At 41.9% G+C, this 19,699-nt stretch overlaps 1 protein-coding gene across 1 annotated transcript in view; it reads left to right on the plus strand.

Moving 5' to 3' along the window:
* Positions 1 to 411: 411 nt before the first annotated feature.
* Positions 412 to 19,699, plus strand: part of LOC308085346 (HHIP-like protein 1) — a 35,317-nt gene continuing 16,029 nt past the window's right edge. Inside the window, exons 1-4 of the mRNA XM_080428472.1 lie at positions 412 to 1,807; positions 17,979 to 18,258; positions 18,769 to 19,048; positions 19,520 to 19,645. Of these exons, the coding sequence (XP_080284598.1) occupies positions 1,499 to 1,807; positions 17,979 to 18,258; positions 18,769 to 19,048; positions 19,520 to 19,645 (995 nt within the window). The 5' untranslated portion in view covers positions 412 to 1,498. The remainder of the gene's footprint in view (positions 1,808 to 17,978; positions 18,259 to 18,768; positions 19,049 to 19,519; positions 19,646 to 19,699) is intronic.

Genomic DNA, 19,699 nt, shown 5'->3' on the forward strand with positions numbered 1-19,699 from the left:
CCACCCAGAGAGTGTACAAATTCTCCCAAATGGGGTGGGATTGACTGTGCGATACTGCTATGTTCATACTGTATATGCATGAAAGTCTGGAGCTCTTCAGGGAGAATCCATTGGTCCTCATTTCCAGAACACGTCTTCATTCATCTGACCACACACACGCACACGCACGCACGCACACGCAACCACCCACACACGCACGCACACACGCGCACACGCGCGCACACACACACACGCGCACACACCCCAGAGTGTATATGTCTGTCTGGAAATCATAGAAAGAGGGGGAGAGAGGTCTAGGAATGCTGCAGGGCGTAAGAAAGAGAGGAGAGGGGGAGAGAAAGCTATAACTTCAGCGCATGAGACCGCGCTCTACAGTATGTGAAGGAATGCACGTGTCTTTGTGGGAGTGCAAGGAAGCAAGTGCGAAGAGGAGAGAGAGAGAAAGAGGAGAGGAAAGAAGCAAAGGGGGAGGGATCTGAGAGTTTAAGTTGCAGCGTGGCTGAATGAAAGAGCTTCTCTCTCTCAGTCTTTCTCACTTTTTCACTCTCTCCCTCTGCACGCATGGGTCTTGTCACTTGGAGCCAGCAAGCACATGTCCAGAGCAAACACACTGAGACTCTCCAAGAGGCACAAAAGTTGGAAGTAAACATTCAACAGAAGCTGTGGCTGAAGCTGAAACTTCAAACTACCTGGGACTTACAAAGAAATCTGGTTCTGTTTGTGGTTCTTCCTCCCTGACAAAGTGGACTTCCGTTCAACAAAGTGTTTTGTTTTTTTTCGTTTCTATTTTGGGGAGGAAGGAAGTATTGCCTGAATTCTGCCAAGCACTGTTTGAGAAGTAGCCATGATGGATGGATATTACAAACTAACTTGAACTGCCTGACCCTGCAAAAGTTTGGAAATGGACTTTGAGATATCGATGCTGCCAGACTTCAGTTTGAACACACCTTGCAATTCTCTTCCTATCTTTATATCTCGCTCTTAACAGGTTCGCCATCCTAGATCTAGTACTTGTTCATTCACACAAACCAAAAGGACTGTAGGTATGTAGATAACCTAAATGATATTATGGTAGCTACAGTATGTATCTGCCCACTCTACAGGCAGGTGTAAAGTTAGGTCCGTTTGTCTGACACATACGCACTCATGCATGCACCCATAAGCACACGCCCACACATTTTACTAAGCCAATCCTCACATTTAGCAGAGGCGGTAATGCTATGGCAACATAGACAATATTAGTGAATATGAAATCCTGCAATATCTTAGGCACCAATTTCTAACCTCCCACGTCCTAGGTGTGTGTTTTGAGCCTATACTTGAAAAATATTTGGCATAGGTGTGGTGTCTCAAAACCTTCTTCTGGTCTGCCCACATGTGCTGAGCTTGCTGCATGAGCGCCTCTCTCAGATTATAGCATCCGCCGCATCAAACTGCTGTGTGACCGACTGTGGAAGCGAGCTGTCCTGACCTGAGCGAGGAACTCGGTCTACACACCATGACCCTGAGGAGCAGCACGGTACCCTGGCTCATTCAGGAGAGCACCTCTTCCCCTTCCCTCCTCCTACACCTCCTGCTGCTGCTCCTCCAGGCCTGGTGGGGGAGCTCTCACCCCCAATGTCTGGACTACAAGCCTCCGTTCCAACCACCACAGCCACTGGTCTTCTGTAAAGAGTACACCAAATTCGGATGCTGCAGTCAAGAACAGGATGAAGTGATATCGAACAAGTTCTACGCCATCATGGACAACTTTGACTACTCTGGCTTCACCAGCTGTGGCAAGTACATTCGCAGCATTCTATGTCAGGTAAGACATATACACACACCTCTGAGATTGAGTGAGTGAGTGAGTGAGTGAGTGAGTGAGTGAGTGAGTGAGTGAGTGAGTGAGTGAGTGAGTGAGTGAATGAGTGTGTTTGTGAGAGAGAGACAGAGTATGAAAATATTAGAGCGATACGATTAGTTATTAGTTCCTCATATTGATTGACTGATTGAAAAGGTAAGGAAACCTGTTCCTTAACAACAATCTAATTGGCAACCGTCAGCCAATCGAATTGAATATCATGCTATTGCTTTCGTCAAGATAAACCATTTATTGCATTGTATTTGGCGTGTGGCTCTGCTCCTGTGATGCTCCAGATCTGCACAAGCATGAGTTCTCAACCCCCCTGAAGGAGAACCTAAAGATACAGAGTTACATGGACATGACAGAAGAGGGCTTGTCATCACCCCCAAGTCGACTGACAAACAAAAACATCCTCTTCCTCTTCTGACCACAACAGATGGTACTGATAGATAGACACATAGATAGACACAGAGAGAGAGAGAGACAGAGCCAGAGACTAGACAGACAGACAGACAGACAGACAGACAGACAGACAGACAGACAGACAGACAGACAGACAGACAGACAGACAGACAGACAGACAGACAGACAGCATAGTTACATTTATTTCGGTTTTCTGTTTTATAATCGATGCGGTTTCACTTTGGGTGCTGAATGTTCCTTGAGTTAAGACCCCGCCTATTCGGTATGGAATATATTCAGTATGGGATTCCCCCATTCACTATTTCCTACTTACTATACACAGTAGGGTGTTCTATTTAGAGGATTATATAGTTGCTAACTATTGTTAATCAACAAAATGAAAAATGACATCAATGTCAGCTGGTGGACAACCCATAATACATTTCGGCATACATTTTGGTGATAAATACGTACAATATACAGTACTGAGCGTAATACCAAATATATGTTTTCTTTCTGTGCAATACATGTTGGCATATACTGTACTGCTTGGTTAGTTACCATCAGTTGTACATTTTTTTCATGATGCATTGTGGAGTATGATGAGTCCACTATATATACATATAGGCTATAATAATTCTCACTATGCATTTGGACAACAGTACCAAATGGTGAACTCACTATGTAGTGGACTATATAGTGAGTATAGTAAGTGATTTTGTACTCTGTTTAAGAGGAAGGCTGTGTGAACATGTGGCATTCTACTTCTCTTTCTCTCATATTTCACTTTGTCTACTTAATGTACACTGTCTCACTTTACTGCCCATTTGTTTTAATGATGTGGTCTGTACTTTGGCCAGGGAATGTTCTTCTCTCTCCTTGTGCCTTTGCTCTTTTTCTTTCTCTCTTTTAAAAAAAGTGTTTTTCTCCCACCCATTTCTCTGACACACTACATTGAACATTGGAACCCTTCATGGGGCATACCCTAAACAAACATCCACAGATATCAAACATGATACAATCCACATGAATCCACACAATTAACAGGCCGACCTAACCTGACCAAAATGCTATACTACAGGAGGAGGCTGGGGAGGCAGGGAGGGAGTTTGATCACCAATGCTGCAGTAGAGGTGGTGGTGACCTGTGCTGAACATGTAGCATGAAAGAGCGAGTTGCGTTCTGCTTAAAAAGACATTCTAGGAGCCACCTAGGCTCCAAAGTAGCCTGACAGCGTGTCGCAGGTTCGAGTCCCGACCCCGACGGCCTTTGCTGCATGTCACTCCCCATCTCTCCCCCCATTTCCTGTCAGAATACTATCCTATCCAATAAAGGCACAAAAGCCCCCCCCCCCCAAAAAAAAATGACATTCTAGGTTGAACTATTAGAATAAAGGGCGTATGTGTTAGATTGTGGGCAATTGCAAATGTGACCGAGGGTGAATAAGTGTGGGACCAGCTTGACTGCCTGAACTAATGTGATGCTCCATATGTTTGAGACTCAATTATAAAATGTATTAATTGTACTGGGGGAAATAAAATGTAAAAAAATCATACAGGGCTACGTAAGCCTGTCCATGGCTTAGACATTGCATTAAACAAAACACCTAGGCCTAATTCTCCTATGAGATGTTTATTTAATTAAATAGTCATATCCTCTCCACCATGCACTGTAGAGTCAACATGCCTGAGACAAAAAAACAAAGCCCATAGTCAGAGGGGAATTAAACCTTGGCTGTCTGGTGGTTGTTTAGACTCCCATGTGGGTGAAAAAGGTTGTTATCCTATGTGCTGCACCAACGCTGACCTCCTATTTAAACAATCTGCTTCTATCTGTACTTAGACCAAATTCCAAACCAGTTGGCAATCCTACAGTATGGGCCAGAACTGAGACTAAGGCACTCGTTGGTGATCCAACTAAAATCCGAAGAACTAAATTATTTACTTTAAAGGAGTAGTTCACCCCCAAAAAATCTTATTTTCTATCAATTACACACCCCAGGAAGCCTTGAATTCATGGAGATTACCATTTTTTTTGGTCAATAATTTGATGACCGGTTCATCGGTCAGTAGGAGACTCAGTGGGACACTCAATTGAGTCTCAATTGAGTGACTCCGCCGGTCATCAAATTATTGGCTTAGGAATGCGACATAAACAAAAGAATCTCAATGAATTCAAGGCTTCAAGGGGTGTGTAATTGATAGAAAATGTGTCATTTTTTGGGTGAACTACTCCTTTAAGTTTCACACAAGGCACATAATATGCTACTGGTAGTGTTCCAGATGTAATTCACAAGGAATAAAGCCTGATGTATTCTTATACTGGAAGTAGTCGACGGACAACTGACAATGTGCCACACTGTGAAGCGTTGTGATGTTGCAGATTTTTGGTGCACGACACCAGCTCACAACTAAGTAGAAATCAGACCATAAGCCACCCCGCTGCCAGAAGTCACTCTCAACCTCCCTGACCATGAACACATGTGTTTAGTAGACACTGACAGGCATGATTCAGCTACAGTACTTACTAGACTAAACACCAAAAGCTATTACTACTTACTAGTAGTTACAGAAGCAGTATTACTGTTGGTAAAATCAGTATTCTGAAATAAGCATCATGCAGATGTTCAATACTGTGTAATAACACTCAAAGATCCAATGTTGGTGTCGTACCACCCAGGAATATACATGAGGATTTTGTGCGACAAGATTATTGTCTCCGCCAGGCCGAAAGGCATGGCGAGAGAGTATGTTTTACCCCCTGTCTGTCTGTCCGTGTGTGTGTCCGTCCGTGTGTCCGTCCGTGTGTCCGTCATTCTGTCTGTGGACAGCTAATCTCCGGCACCGTTGGCTTGCTCGCCGTGAAACTGTGCACACACACTCCCTGGATGCCACAGCAGAACCTCTGCCCCAAATTTTTCACATGGGCATTTTATAGCACCATCAGGAGGCCGATTTGTGCAAAACTTTTTTTTTGACAGTACTCCTACAGATTTTGTCCAAAAATCCCGCAAATCGGTACACAGTATCTCTATAGTCATTAAACAAAACGGGTCTTTCACATTTTTCATATTCCATCCTGATTGGCTAAAAATGTCTTCCAAAGTTTGTAGGAGTGCTCCGTTTTGAACAAAATGCCTCAAATCATGAACACAGCATGCAATTTCCTTGAAATTTTCCACGCATATTTCCACTATGCCCAGGAAGAAATGCCACTTGAGCATTTTCAAATCAGCCTCATGGTGGCGCTATAACAGGCCGATTCATGTTTTTACCTATAACTGCACCGATCTGTGTAAAACTTTGTAAGCGCACTCCCTAGAGGTCAAGGAAAAACCTTTGCCCTGCATTTTTCACATCTGCCTTTTATAGCGCCACCAGGAGGCCAACTTATGTAAAACATTTTTTTTTATATTACTCCTTCCGATTTTATCCAAATTTCACGCACATCGGTACACATGATCTCTATAGTCATGTGATCAAGACGGATGTGTTTGATTTTTCATATTCCATCCTGATTGGCTAAGATTGACATCTAAAGTTTGCAGTAGTGGCTTGTTTTGAACAAAATGCCGCAAATCATGAACGCAGCGTCCGATTGCGGTCAAACTTTGCACGCACATTCTCACTATGTTGAGGAGCAAATGTCACCCTTTTAACATTGGCCTGTTATAGCGCCACCAGCAGGTCTAATTTAGCAAAACACATTTTTTGAACACAATGCCTCAAATCATGAATGCAGTGTCCGATTGCCGTGCAAGGCCTAAGAAGAAATGGCACCCTTTTCACATTGGCCTATTATAGCGCCACCAGGAGGCCACAATAACCTACCTGACCTGGCGGAGACCTGTGCTCCGAGGAGCACTTTTTCTAGTTCATTTCTATTCTAAAGTAATGTGATTGTTAAGACTTACAATGTCTCAATGCTTCACGTTTCATGTAAAGCACTTTGTGGTTGAAATATGTTATACAAAATAATGCCTCGTCTTGCCGTACATTGTGTGTCAGAATGCACAGCATCTACACATAGATTGAAATCATCATGCACTATGAGTGTGCAATTAAGACAGTGACATGTCCCTTCGCCTAAATATAGGTTTGTATCATTGTGGTGATTATAACCTACGGTAGTTCTTTCCGAGGAGCGGCGGCTGTGCGTTGGGTCAAATAACAGTGCTGCCACTAACATAAGACATAAAACTGTCAGTCACACAGTGAAAAATGGCTCCAGAAGGCTGCAAAAAATTACTGAAAAGCAGAGTGATTTGTGATTTGGTGACAGTATTCAGTATAGTCTACTACTAGGCTTATTTAAAGACGTTGTAAAAGGCAATTTTTCTTGTTTTGTGGTATTTGCTTTTAAGGGAGTCAAGGAAATCAGCAAAAATATTATGATTAGAGTTAGATAATTTTATAAAAATATATATTGTGTCTTTCGATATACTGTACCGAAGTAAGAATTTCTAGAAGTGTAGCTACTTAGTTAATTGGTATATGTTTGGTATATGTTTTCAACCGAGGGCCCAAATAACACATTTGTGACTCACAAACAGTGGTGTTATCATGTGAAAGCCTGCATCTGGTTTTACTTAACCGAAAATACCAAAATGACAAGCAAGCTTGTAGACGTGCTATTTTTGCCATTTAATGTACATTTCTTATTTTGAACATCACCAAAACCCTCTGATACCAGAAGTCCCAGTTCACTGCAGTTTGTAAATTGTAGTCCAGTGGTCTGAGAGAGAGGAGGCCTCTAAGGAGGTCAACTTATACCACTGCCAAGCTACTTATCCTGGGTAAACCCACCACACTGAGGCCTCTGTTTGAGCTGCACTGCTGGATCTCCCTGGCGCTGATATCAAGGAGAAATGGGAGAAGTGTGTGTGTGTGTGTGTGTGTGTGTGTGTGTGTGTGTGTGTGTGTGTGTGTGTGTGTGTGTGTGTGTGTGTGTGTGTGTGTATGTGTGTGTGTGTGTGTGTGTGTGTGTGTGTGTGTGTGTGTGTGTGTGTGTGTGTGTGTGTGTGCGCGCGCGCTTGTCTGTTAGTAAGACAGAAGAGGGCTTGTCATCACCCTCAAGTCGACTGACCAACCAAAACATCCACTTCCTCTTCTGGCCACAAAAGAAAAGAGAGAGAGAGAGAGAGAGAGAGAGAGAGAGAGAGAGAGAGAGAGAGAGAGAGAGAGAGAGAGAGAGAGAGAGAGAGAGAGAGAGAGAGAGAGAGAGAGAGAGAGAGAGAGAGAGAGAGAGAGAGAGAGAGAGACAGACAGACAGACAGACAGACAGACAGACAGACAGACAAGATTATGTTTTCATCTAACAGCAGTAAACTACAGCATACAGTACATTCAGAAGAAGTCAACAGACACAATTGTTTTATATTAGATTCGATTTCGAGTGCTGAATCTTCCATTTGTTAAGACTCCGCCTATTCAGAGTGTAGGATATTCATTTCTGACTAATCACACACAATGTGCAGATTGCTTTCATCTGTGGACGTGGTGATTTCTGCTCGTTAGAAAATCTTGTGCTGTGTATGAAATAATTTACCCATTCACTGGCCCTACTCATTATATAGAGTGTTCACTGTTCACACGTCAATGTAAAGGAGTGAGTTAATCAGCAAAGTGAAAAAAACACTTTAAATTAAAATGTGCCATATTATTGTCGGCTGGTGGATAATCCAGAATAAATACTGGCATTCATTTTGGTGATAAATTATACTGAGTGTATTTTCACAAATTCCATCTTTCTTTCAGCACAATGCATGATGGTATAGTGCTTAACCAAACATTATACCATCATGCGTATAGTATACCATCAGTTGTACAATACCTTTCATGATCCATTGTGGGCTATGATGGAGTCTAATACACATTTTGGACAACACTACAAAATAATACATATTGTACTAAAGTGAGTAGTGAGTGATTCTGGACTCTGTTTGAGGCTGTGTGAACATGTGGCATTCTCCTTCTCTCTTTCTCTCATGATGTTTCTCTTTGTCTGCTTACTGTACACTGTCTCACTTTACTGCCCATTTGATTTAATGATGTGGTCTGTTACCAAACTTTGGCCAGAGGTAATTTTCTCCTTTGCTCTTTTTATTCGTCTCTTTTAAAAAGGGTTCTTTCTCTGACACACTACCTCCTTCTGGGGGTCTGCAAGGGTAGACTCCCCTTTCTCTCTCCCCTCTGAGGTATTTTCTGTTGACTCTTTGTTGAGTCATGGAGTTAAACCAAGAAGCCCACAGTTAACTCTTTGCACTATCCCATCTGAAAAAGACTGGGATGTTAACATGGGAGACAGGGCAGAGATGCTGTTGTCAATCTCATGAACGCTAGTGTCCCTCCCTATTCTGGGCGAACATTCAACATTCAATGAAAATAGGAGATCTATAAGCTCACAACGTTGTGAGATTGTAGATCGGCTGAGTATGTAGGATTTAAGTTAAAAGACACAACTACATATGAAGTGTCAAATCCACCAATCAAATGGTGGACGAACTCCTAATTTATGATTAGCAACAGTACAATCATAATTTCAGATGCAATATACAGCTTAAAAGATCTAATGTACATAATTTGTTTGCCCCACTCGCCATTTGGCAATCTTCAGGAAAAAGTAGGCTAATCTATAATGTAAAATGTTAATAATTCTCAAAAAAAAAGCTGAGTAAAACATAATCTACAAGTTTGTCATTACCCAAGTTTGTCATTACCCAAGTTTGTCATTGCTCTTCACCCATTTCAAGTGGTTTTCAATCTGTTTAAGTAATCATGACCCATGAAATGTCTACCTCTGTCTACCAACCACACGCTGTGTTTATTGTGTGGATATTCTTCCTTTTTAAGTCCTAAAAGTCCTCAAGTTTAGTTACCTTCCCAAATCATCTCACACAGCCTCACACAGGCTTCCAAATGCCACGTCATGAACCACTCTGCTAGACCTGACAGGTTTACTGCTTATAGCCGCACTGCCAGATTTGAAAGCCATTATAATGTGTATACAGATGTGTATACACATACAGCCTTACCAGCAAATTAGCCAATAAATACAATAATGGTGTGTGTGCGTGCGTGCGTGCGTGCGTGCGTGCGTGCGTGCGTGCGTGTGTGCGTGCGTGCGTGCGTGTGTGTGTGCGTGTGTGTGTGTGTGTGTGTGTGTGTGTGTTTAATTCTCACCATGTGTGTGCTGCTGGTCCACACATTTTAAACAGCTGCATCTGGTTGCCATCCCTCTCTCCCACTTACCTTGACTTAAAACAAAACATGACAACATGGATACATTAGTATTCGTGTGATTTCTATAACTTATGGATTCTAGAATTTCTTAGGCACTGTCACAATTATTACAGAATCGCCTAATCGCAATTATTTTGCATAGTCGTCATAATCGTTTCCATGTTGAAAGATGTTCATGTTTTCTAACATTTCTCCAAAATAGCAGAAATAGCAGATCTACAAGCTTACAAATTGACGTGTTGTAAGCTTGAAGATCAGCTATTTCAGCTTGAAGATCAAAATTTTAAAGTATAAAATTATTAAATGTGTCAGTAATGTGTCAGTTTCTTTGTATATTTAAGTTATTTGTCATATCTGTCCTGTGCAATTATGAGGCCTAAAAAACAAACATAAATTAAAATTGTATTTATATGTTCCGATGTTCAAAGCAAAAAACACAATTCAATCGTTAATCGCAATTATTTGTGTGACAATTAATCGTCAACTTAAATTTGTAATCGTGACAGCCCTAGAACTTCTTTGAGTGTACAAAATATAATGGTCTCATCAAATATCACAAACACAGTGGTATGGTAATAATGTGGTATGAAGAAACTGAGACGGATATAAGACAAAATATATCATTGCTGTCAGGAAGAATCTCCATACCGGTATTTCAACGTTTTGTGCAGAAAAAAAGAAACAAAAATAGCGCACAATGCTAAGCTCATAGATCTGATTTATTTTTTATATTTCTGAATGATGTTGAAAGTGGTTTATTCTGTCTTTGTTTTTTTTTATAAATATTTTATTTAACCAATGATTAAAAAGAGTGACCAATTACTTCCTTGGATCCACTGGAACACAGGTTCTTTTTCCATTTCCTGAAAGGTTTTGGACATACAAGGTGTTTGCCCGACAGCGACGCCAGTATTCTCCTCAGTGTAGTTAGTGTTCATTGTGTGTCTCCGCTGAACTGTGTACTATAAGTACTACTGACAGACTGATTCACCACAACTTATGTACTGTCAGTGACAGTACATTAGTTGTGGTGAATCCATTGTTATAAAACAGCTGTCAGTTGTTAGGTGTATTTACTCTTCCCTATGATCACAGAGGCCAAAATTAAGTCCTCTCAGTCAGAACAAAAGCTGTGCTGTACTGGTTTCCACAGCCTACTGCAAGAGTCATATGGGGACACAATTAAGACTATATACTAGCCTATGCTACATTTTAAAACTGAGAAGGCCCTGATCTGTTGCATACTTGCATGTGGGAAAGGGACTAATGCATCGTTCAAACTGCTAAATCAAAGACACTGGGTGAATGGTGGTATAAATAAATTGCTCAGCGGATGGACAGATACGCCCGCTCTGATGTGGAAATAACAACAACAACAAACCTGCTTTGTACTCTGAGCTTGGCACAGAGCTGCGCTACGTGCTTGTCAACATGTGCCTTGTACTGAAACCATCTCTGTGGGCGACCAGATTTAAATGTAGTGAATGGGCTGGCATTTTTCTATACCTCATCTAGAGTTTAATACATCCATGCAGTGGTTTATCAACTCAAATAAACGTGTGCTATACTAATTTGTTCTTAATTAGGATAGAGTTTATCTCTCTTTGATCTTCGGCAGTGGCATTCCAACTCCATAATCACTGCAGTAACAGACATTGTCCAATCTTCAAATCCCACAATGGCACATAGTACACAATACCTCGTGCACAGACTGAGGCTTACGTCCGCTGATGGTCACGACCATGTATTCCAAAAAACACAATCATCAAAAGTTCAAACTGGCACAGACTAAAGAGCAGCTTTTGTCTTTGGTTTAATCCAAGGCTGTTTCCCATACAGGCCATGCTGTCTTCCCTGCCCCATGCTGTGCTTCCATGTCCTGTACCAACAAATGTCTTGTTAGACCCACAATGGCTCTTTTTCTTTGGCGAATTCATTAGAGACACCAATTTCTGTTCAAAGTGATTCAGAACTTAATTTGAGCTTGCTGCATAACACTGAAGGCCCACACTTGACAGGAAATAACGGAGCCATAATTTGCAGGTTAGGTTTGAGAACATTTTAAGTTTATACTGTCCACAGTATACAAACACATGGGTCTAGACTCCGCAGTCCACACTGTAAACAGTATTTACTACATACATTGAAAAGAAACTGCAATGCCATCAGACGCAGTATCTGAGAAGATGCCTGGAGAGGAGGCAACGCTGTTGTTTGTGAGCCACCGCCATTTGTTACAAACTCCTTGCAAGTCCTCTTCCACTCTTTTCTACTTCATGAGCTTGACTAATGTGGTGTGTTTTAGTATACTACAGTTTGTTCCACTCATGCAAAGCCTTGTGGGTCATTTCCAGCACACGTACAGCTCTCTCTCTCTCCATCCTTCAGTTCACACACACACACACACACACACACACACACACACACACACACACACACACACACACACACACACACACACACACACACACACACACACACACACACACACACACACACACACACACACACAAACGCATGAAGGAAAACGCATGAACTACTAATCTTAGCTGCCCTCCATTGCTTACAGTCTCGCTTCAACAGTACTGAAAATCACAAGCCTCAGTTCAAAGAGTCAAAGGCACTGTTTAACATTGACATTATGGCTACGTACATCAAAGTATGCTACCTCATCCGTGGTGCAGCCTAGAAATGGCAGTGGCCTAGCTATCCACAGCTATATACAGATTACTACCGTAGCTAGATATTTGACAGGCCTGAAGTCTCACTTCATTTATTATAAAATTATTTGTTTTTAACCACCCCTCTAGTTTAACTGAAATTGACTTGAGTTACAACTACTAGACCATACCCGGTGAAGTGCGCAGGCAAAAGTAGTTGCAAACGTGGGGTTATTGCACGTCCTACTGTGCATACATACATATATACATATACATATATGCATATACACACACACACACACACACACACACACACACACACACACACACACACACACACACACACACACACACACACACACACACACACACACACATATATATTCTGTCATGCATTGTACTTATATTAGAATGAATTGATTACTACAGCAAAAATAATTATACAACACTGTTATTACAACTTGTACAACTATTATTTCAACTTAACAACAACAATATAATTATGTGCATGCAGATATGCACTGGGCGACCGTGTTTAGGGGCGAGATTGTGGAACGGTCGTATCGTTAGCTTGTACAGATTTTCGGAGAGTCGACATGGTGTAATGGCTAGATGAGATTAACTTTTGTGTCTCTGGTGGAGAGATTTACGTAAACGCGACGTGCTACCACCTTTGCACGAAAAGATTGCATTGCATTGCATTTCATGCACACACTCTCTCTCTCACTCACTCACTCTCACACACAGCTCTCTCTCTCCCCCTCTCTTTCTCTCTCTCTCCCCCCTCTCTCTCTCTCCAGGCATCATAAGCATGGCGAGATTGTCTGATTGAGACTGTGTTTGACATAAAAATGCGAATAAACAGCTGAGATTGTAAATTGGGCGAAGCACGTTCAACACACACACACACGCGCGCGACCCGTTGCGAGCGCTCACACACACACACACACACACACACACACACACACACACACACACACACACACACACACACACACACACACACGGTACTGCGGCCCGTGGACGGTCGCGAACACACACACGGGCGTCGCGCAAACACAAATAATGTACATTGTGACATGTCACACGTGCCTCCCCAACGTGCATGCGCACGTGCGTGTCCACGCATACACGGGCGCGGACCCAAGTTGTGGTGCGATCATCTCACACACACCACCACGGAGCCACGATGTAGAATGAAATGTGACTCCCTGGCGTAGGCATGTTACTCGCCCGCCCCCTCCCGCTCCCACCCCGGCCCAGAGTGGGCGGAGTCTATGGTGTGACAGACTTTGGTGTTGCCATGTTCGCCTATTGTAAGCGGTTTAGGGGCAATATTGGTGGAAGTGTGTTTTTGGCGTTGGTTGTGAAAGTGCAGGTGGGTGTGGGGACGCGTTGTGAGCTTGTAGAGCGGCTGTTTTCCAAGAGGCAATGTATATGTGTGACGGTGCTTCGTTTGGCCTTCTTTTCATAGACCTTGTTGCTTGTAGGGCTCGCTTCGTTTGGCCTTGTTTTCATAGACCTTGCTGCTTGTTTGTCTCGCGAAACCTGGCAACCTTGCGCAGCGTGATCTGCCATTGTTTGACACATAAACGGTAATAATAAGCTGAGATTTGATGTAATGGAAAAACGGGCTTCACAGTTCCATGCACATGGTAATGGTCAATGGCTGTGCGCAATTTGAGATCAATAGCTCCAGGCACTGAGGAGAACCGGGCAGAAACATTTTGGGCTCAGGGCTCAGAGGTTTGGGCTCACAGGGTTGGTCTCAGAGCAGGGCTCAGAGGGTTGGGCTCAGAGGTTGGTCTCAGAGGTTAGTCAAATTATAGTTAGATACTTGGACTACAAATTTCTTCGGTATATAATAATACAAACACAATTTTCTCATTTGTTACCATTTCAGAATTGCTGACTAAAGCCTAGTTCAGACCAAAGATTTGCGAAGATACTAAACTGTTAAACCCGATGTATACTTTATCACACAACATGCTGAAAATAGACAATCTACAAGCTCACAACGCATCATACAACGCATTTAGAATGTTACAGAGAAAAAACCAGTGAACCAGAAAAAACCCACATTTTCATCAGTCTCACGATAAAGTTAGATTATCATGATAACCATGCTAGTTTCTATTCAGTGTGACGTTTTGCTGCTACTGCAATAATACTACATGTGCACTTTTGTCTTACAGTGCTAATGAATTGGATGCTGATTGGCAAAATAGCTAGACAGTTAGGTTAGTTAGATCGTTGGTTCTCAAAGTGGGGTCCGGGGACCCCCAGGGGTCCTTGAGGGAGTTCCAGGGGGTCCCCAGCTAAATGATAGATAGTTAGGAACCAAATGGACCCTTATGGGTCTGTAACTCTGAGAGTATACAAATGGAACCAAATGGACCCGTTAAGATTTGTACACTCTCAGAGTTACATTAACATTGATTTTACCATATAAATTGGGGTCCCAGAGATAGAAATGCCATTAAATGGGGATCTGTAGCCTAATGCATCAAACTGGGGGTTCTTGAAATTATCACTGCTAGAGGCGTAAAAATCTTATGGGGGTCTCTGGCATATATTTTCAAATGGGGGTCCGCAGGCTATTTAACCCTTGCATTGTGTTAGAAAACTGCATCCACTTGTGGTGTTAGCGGTGATTTAAATCAGCCCAAAATACTCAAAAAAAATGTATTTTCATTTTTTTTTTCTCCCACCTCATAGCTGACTTGTAATGCATTCATATCTATGTAAACACTTTTAAAAATATTATGTTGGGTTAGGGCTAGGGTTTCATCTTTCAATATATCTCGTTTTCTATTATAAAAATGTAAAAATTCACTCATTAAATTTCCTATAATGAAGGCAATGGATAATGATGTTATCTAGCTATAATATAATAATTAAGAATAATAATTAGAACACACTTCCAAAAAAAATTAATAAAATAAATACTGTTAAAATTAAAATTATAAAAAATAGTGACACTAGTGGTGTTAGGGTCCGAAATGACCCGTATACCATAGAAGGTAAAAAGTCATTTATTTTTCATAAACTCAAACTTTATTTTACTCCTGATAGCAAATGCTAATTGAGGAGAAGTCTCTCTCACTCTCAAACATGTAAAAATTGAATATTGACAATTTGGGGGGGAATTGAGCCACACTTCTTTGCCGGGTCATTTCGGACCCTAACACCACAAGTGTGACTTTTTTTTTTTGAGACCATCAGAATTAATTGAAATGATGATAAATAATTGTATTGCGTTAAAATGGCTATTTCTGAGGATATCATGAAGCCTCGTTCCAATAAAGAAATGTAAAGGGTACTTTTTACCTATTCAAACTTGAAAACGGGTCAAAAAAGACCCTAACACAATGGAAGGGTTAAATGTCAACTTGGGGGTCCTTGACATGAAAAAGTTTGAGAACCACTGAGTTAGATAAAGATAAAGCCAATATTCAAATCATTATTCATTTGATTTTAACCCCATTACTGACATTGCCCAATATTGCCAAAGTGCTGCTGAGCAAAGGCAGTGTGTACCAACTTTATCTAAGGTACATTTGCAGCAAGCTAATGGCTAAATTGGGATACAACCAAGCCCCCAGAACCGAGAGGGAGAAGTGAAGCGAATTGGACATGGTGGCCGATCATAGGTACTGCAGCTCATTACGGCTGGGGGCCAGACACATGAACGAGCGAAAACGGTTTTGACCAATGGGCTCGACTCACAAGCTTGCGCACGGAGTTGACACTACTGCACATGCGAGACCACGTGCAGAGGCCCCCAAATAGGCCCCGCCTGTCACATTTTCCAACCCAAAAGAAGGGGTGTAAAGGGAGTATGCGCTGGGTGAGCAACTCCATTCAAGTGGGCGGGGATTTTCGTTACCTCTCTATTATTTTTAACTCTATGGATACAACATAACAGCCGGATGTTTGCCATATGTCATTGTGGTTGTCTGTCCTCATACGCAAACGGAAACCATCCATTTAAGTTACTATACGGTAGCTAAATATGCTTGACATCAAGGCATTTTGAGGCCATGCGCAAACCAGTCCTAACAAATTACCCACCAACGTCACGATCTTCGTGCTTGTGTTAACGGCGATTTTACTGAACAAAACAAGGTTAACTGTCCTCCTTGGTTTCCTGCGTTTACTTTGAGTTCTGAGTTCCTGCATATGGGTCCAAAAACACCCGGGGTCCTGACAACCAGAAATACTTGGCTGTGGGATGACCTTCTTCAATAGCTCAAAGTCAGACATTTCTCATCATTATTGCTTCACTGACTCATGATGATGTCATTATTACGCCATTACATGAGATTGCTCTATATATTATATAATAATAATATTACATACAAAACAGATATCTTCAAAATCAGTTGTATATGACAAGCATAAAGGGCTCCCTACAGTAGCTGCAGTGCACCTTACTGCTTTTGAGCATTTTGCTTATCATGCCTATTGCTCTATTTTGTCCGTACTGTTTGTTCAGGGTGTTCTAAATACAAGACTGTCATTTCCTGCAATGTTGCCACAGCTGTACTGTAAGTGCATGTGATAAAAGACAAACTTGAAACTACCACTGTACACAACACATTCACTATCACTCTCTGCTGCCATAAACCACCGTAATCATAAACGTCAAGCAGCGTTAACCAACTATACTGCTGATACACAAAAAGTAAAAACGCAAAGAAATGTATAAATAAAAGGGAAACACAACATTCAACTACTGAATTTAACAGAGGCCCTCTTGAAAGCACAAGCAGGAAATATGGAAAGGTGACACATTATCAATATTGCAAAAATGACATTGTTAAAAATAGAAAGCTAAAAAACAATAGACATCCCTGAGATGAAAGAAAGACGATAATGTAACAGTCTTCATGTCTCTTGCCATGACTCCATTTCTTGGTCATGATGATTACTACCTAATATACGTGAGTATAACAACACAACAGAGTGAATGAGAAGGCACCCGCTGACCTCATGGTGGTTTGAGTGTCGTGCCTGCCTGTGCAGGCCATGCTGGGTGTGTACCGTGTGGCTCTGACTTAATAACTGACTGGACCTTCTTGAGTTCCTTCGAAATCTGGCTGCATTTTAAGACACTGGCTGCTTATAGCCTGGCGCTGGTCAGCTGACCAACAGTGGGAGATACATACGCAACCACTTAATAGATGCTGAGTATTATAGGTCTGTGTTTACTGTCTATTCGTTTTCTCTAAAGCTGAGGAGAGAGACTAATACGTGGATCATCTTCGCTTTCTACGTACAGGAAAAAATACATAACACAAAAATATTGTCTGGTTTAGGTATAAGTATACAGTATGCATATTTCATTAAGGCATGTGTTATGTTCCTTGGTAGCTACGTAGTTCAACAGCATGTACAGCAAAACATTGCAGCTCAACCTAGACACTAAGGTTGACCCCTCATTCATGTGTGAATAAATATGGGGAGAAAGTTAGCAAAAATATTTCTTGCCATTCACAATAGAAGCAAGTGTGAATAATACATTTTTGTAACAGTTTTTTTGTTTAGGTTTACTTTTAATTGTATCTAAATATTTGTCTTTATTGTGCAGTGTTCATTGTAGGGATAGTTATGAAATACTTTTTCCAGTATTCTAAGTATGAAGTCAAATGTTAGTTTCCCATTTCAGGAGTGTTCACCATATGCAGCCCGTCTATACAGTTTCCCCTTTCAGGAATGTTCACCATATGCAGCCCATACAGTTTCCCCTTTCAGGAGTGTTCACCATATGCAGCCCATCAATACAGTATTCTAAGTATGAAATAACATGTTCCGTTCCCCTTTCAGGAGTGTTCACCATATGCGGCCCATCTCTACGATGCAGAGGATGCAAACACACCCATGCGGGTGCTCCCAGGGCTGTGTGGTGACTACTGTTCAGACTATTGGCAACAGTGCCGCAATACCCTTAGTGTGCTGCTGGAAGGCATCGGGGGCATGGGGCCTGAGACCTTGGCCCGGATTTCCAATGTGACCGTGGGCATAGAAGAGGATCGCGGGAGGTTCTGTGACTTTCTGGAGCTGAAGGACAATCAATACTGCTACCCTAATGTACTGACGAATGCAGGTAGGGGTTAGAACAGTATGAAAACACAAACAGTGCTAATAGACTCTGGAAATAGATGTTTCTTTCTCGGTCTGCCTGGCATCCCGATTTTGGGTTCTCTTCGTGAATAGTGAAAATATAGCTGATCTACAAGCTGTGTGCTTATAGACAGGTTATTTCGGAACATTTCTGAAAATAGGACTTAATTGGTAAATGCACCCACATACAACTTTATCCCTCAACTCTATAGGTCCTTACACACCGGGGCGATTTTTTTCATGCGAATAATACGTTTTTTTTTAAAACCGTATAAAGTCAATGCAAGCTTCCACACCAGTTTCGCGGAGCGAAAAAAGCGTCTTTTAATTATTCGGAACGAGTCCAAATTTTGCGTATATTCGCATATTCGCCGGTGTGTAACGCCTTATCTCTGTTTTCATGTCTGTTGTGTCTGTCTGGCTCTCTCTTGCACAAACAACACACACGTTTGACACAGCCCTCATTTCTGTGTTCCACCCCATTTCTTCCCAGAATTAAATGCTAACCTCGGCTCAGTAGTGGAAGACTCTGACGGCTGCCTGGAACTTTGCCTGCAGGAGGTTGCCAACGGGCTCCGCAATCCCGTGGCCATGATTCACGCCGATGACGGAACCCACCGCTTCTTTGTGGCGGAACAGCTGGGCTACGTGTGGGTGCATCTCGCCAATGGCTCCAGGATTGACCGGCCATTTCTCAACCTTACCCGTGCGGTCCTCACCTCGCCCTGGGCTGGGGATGAGAGGGGATTTCTCTGCATAGCCCTACATCCCAGGTTCATGTTCTGTGCTTTCTGATTGTTGTTCTACCCATGTACACAATGACTAGGAAAAGTATATGTCAGAAAACTAGGGATGCAACAGTTAATCGAACTAATCGATTCAATAGATAGTTTAAAAAAAACTTTAATTTTCTTTCCAAAAACAATTTCAAATAGCTCAAATAGCTGTAAAGCTCACAATGTTCCACGATGTGACGCAGTGAACTTGTAAATAAGTTATTTTAGCAATGTTGGAGTGACACTATAAGTATAAAACAGAGGCATAAGTGGTGAATCAGACTTGAATAGACGTGAATACATTTATTCCATTATAAAAAATCTTTACATAATTTATGAAAACGTAATCGATAGAATAAATCGCTAAGAGGATCATCAGTAGTTGCAGCCCAACAGCAAACCAAAGGGAAATATGGCTTTGACCTTTGACCACTACTGAAACTGCTTCTTTGCCCGGGCCATACCTAGGCTTTCCACGGTCAGAAAGGCCTACGTGTACTACTCTGTATCTGTCAAGAAGGAGGAGAGGATTCGCATCAGTGAGTTCACGCTGTCAGCCCATGATGACAACCAACTGGACCACTCCTCTGAGAGGTAAAGGGAAGGTGCAGACACTAGCAACAAGGGAATCGAATGAAGAGAGAGAGG

Source organism: Gymnoscopelus braueri (assembly GCF_963280865.1).
Source record: "Gymnoscopelus braueri genome assembly, chromosome: 5".
NCBI classification, from domain to species: domain Eukaryota; kingdom Metazoa; phylum Chordata; class Actinopteri; order Myctophiformes; family Myctophidae; genus Gymnoscopelus; species Gymnoscopelus braueri.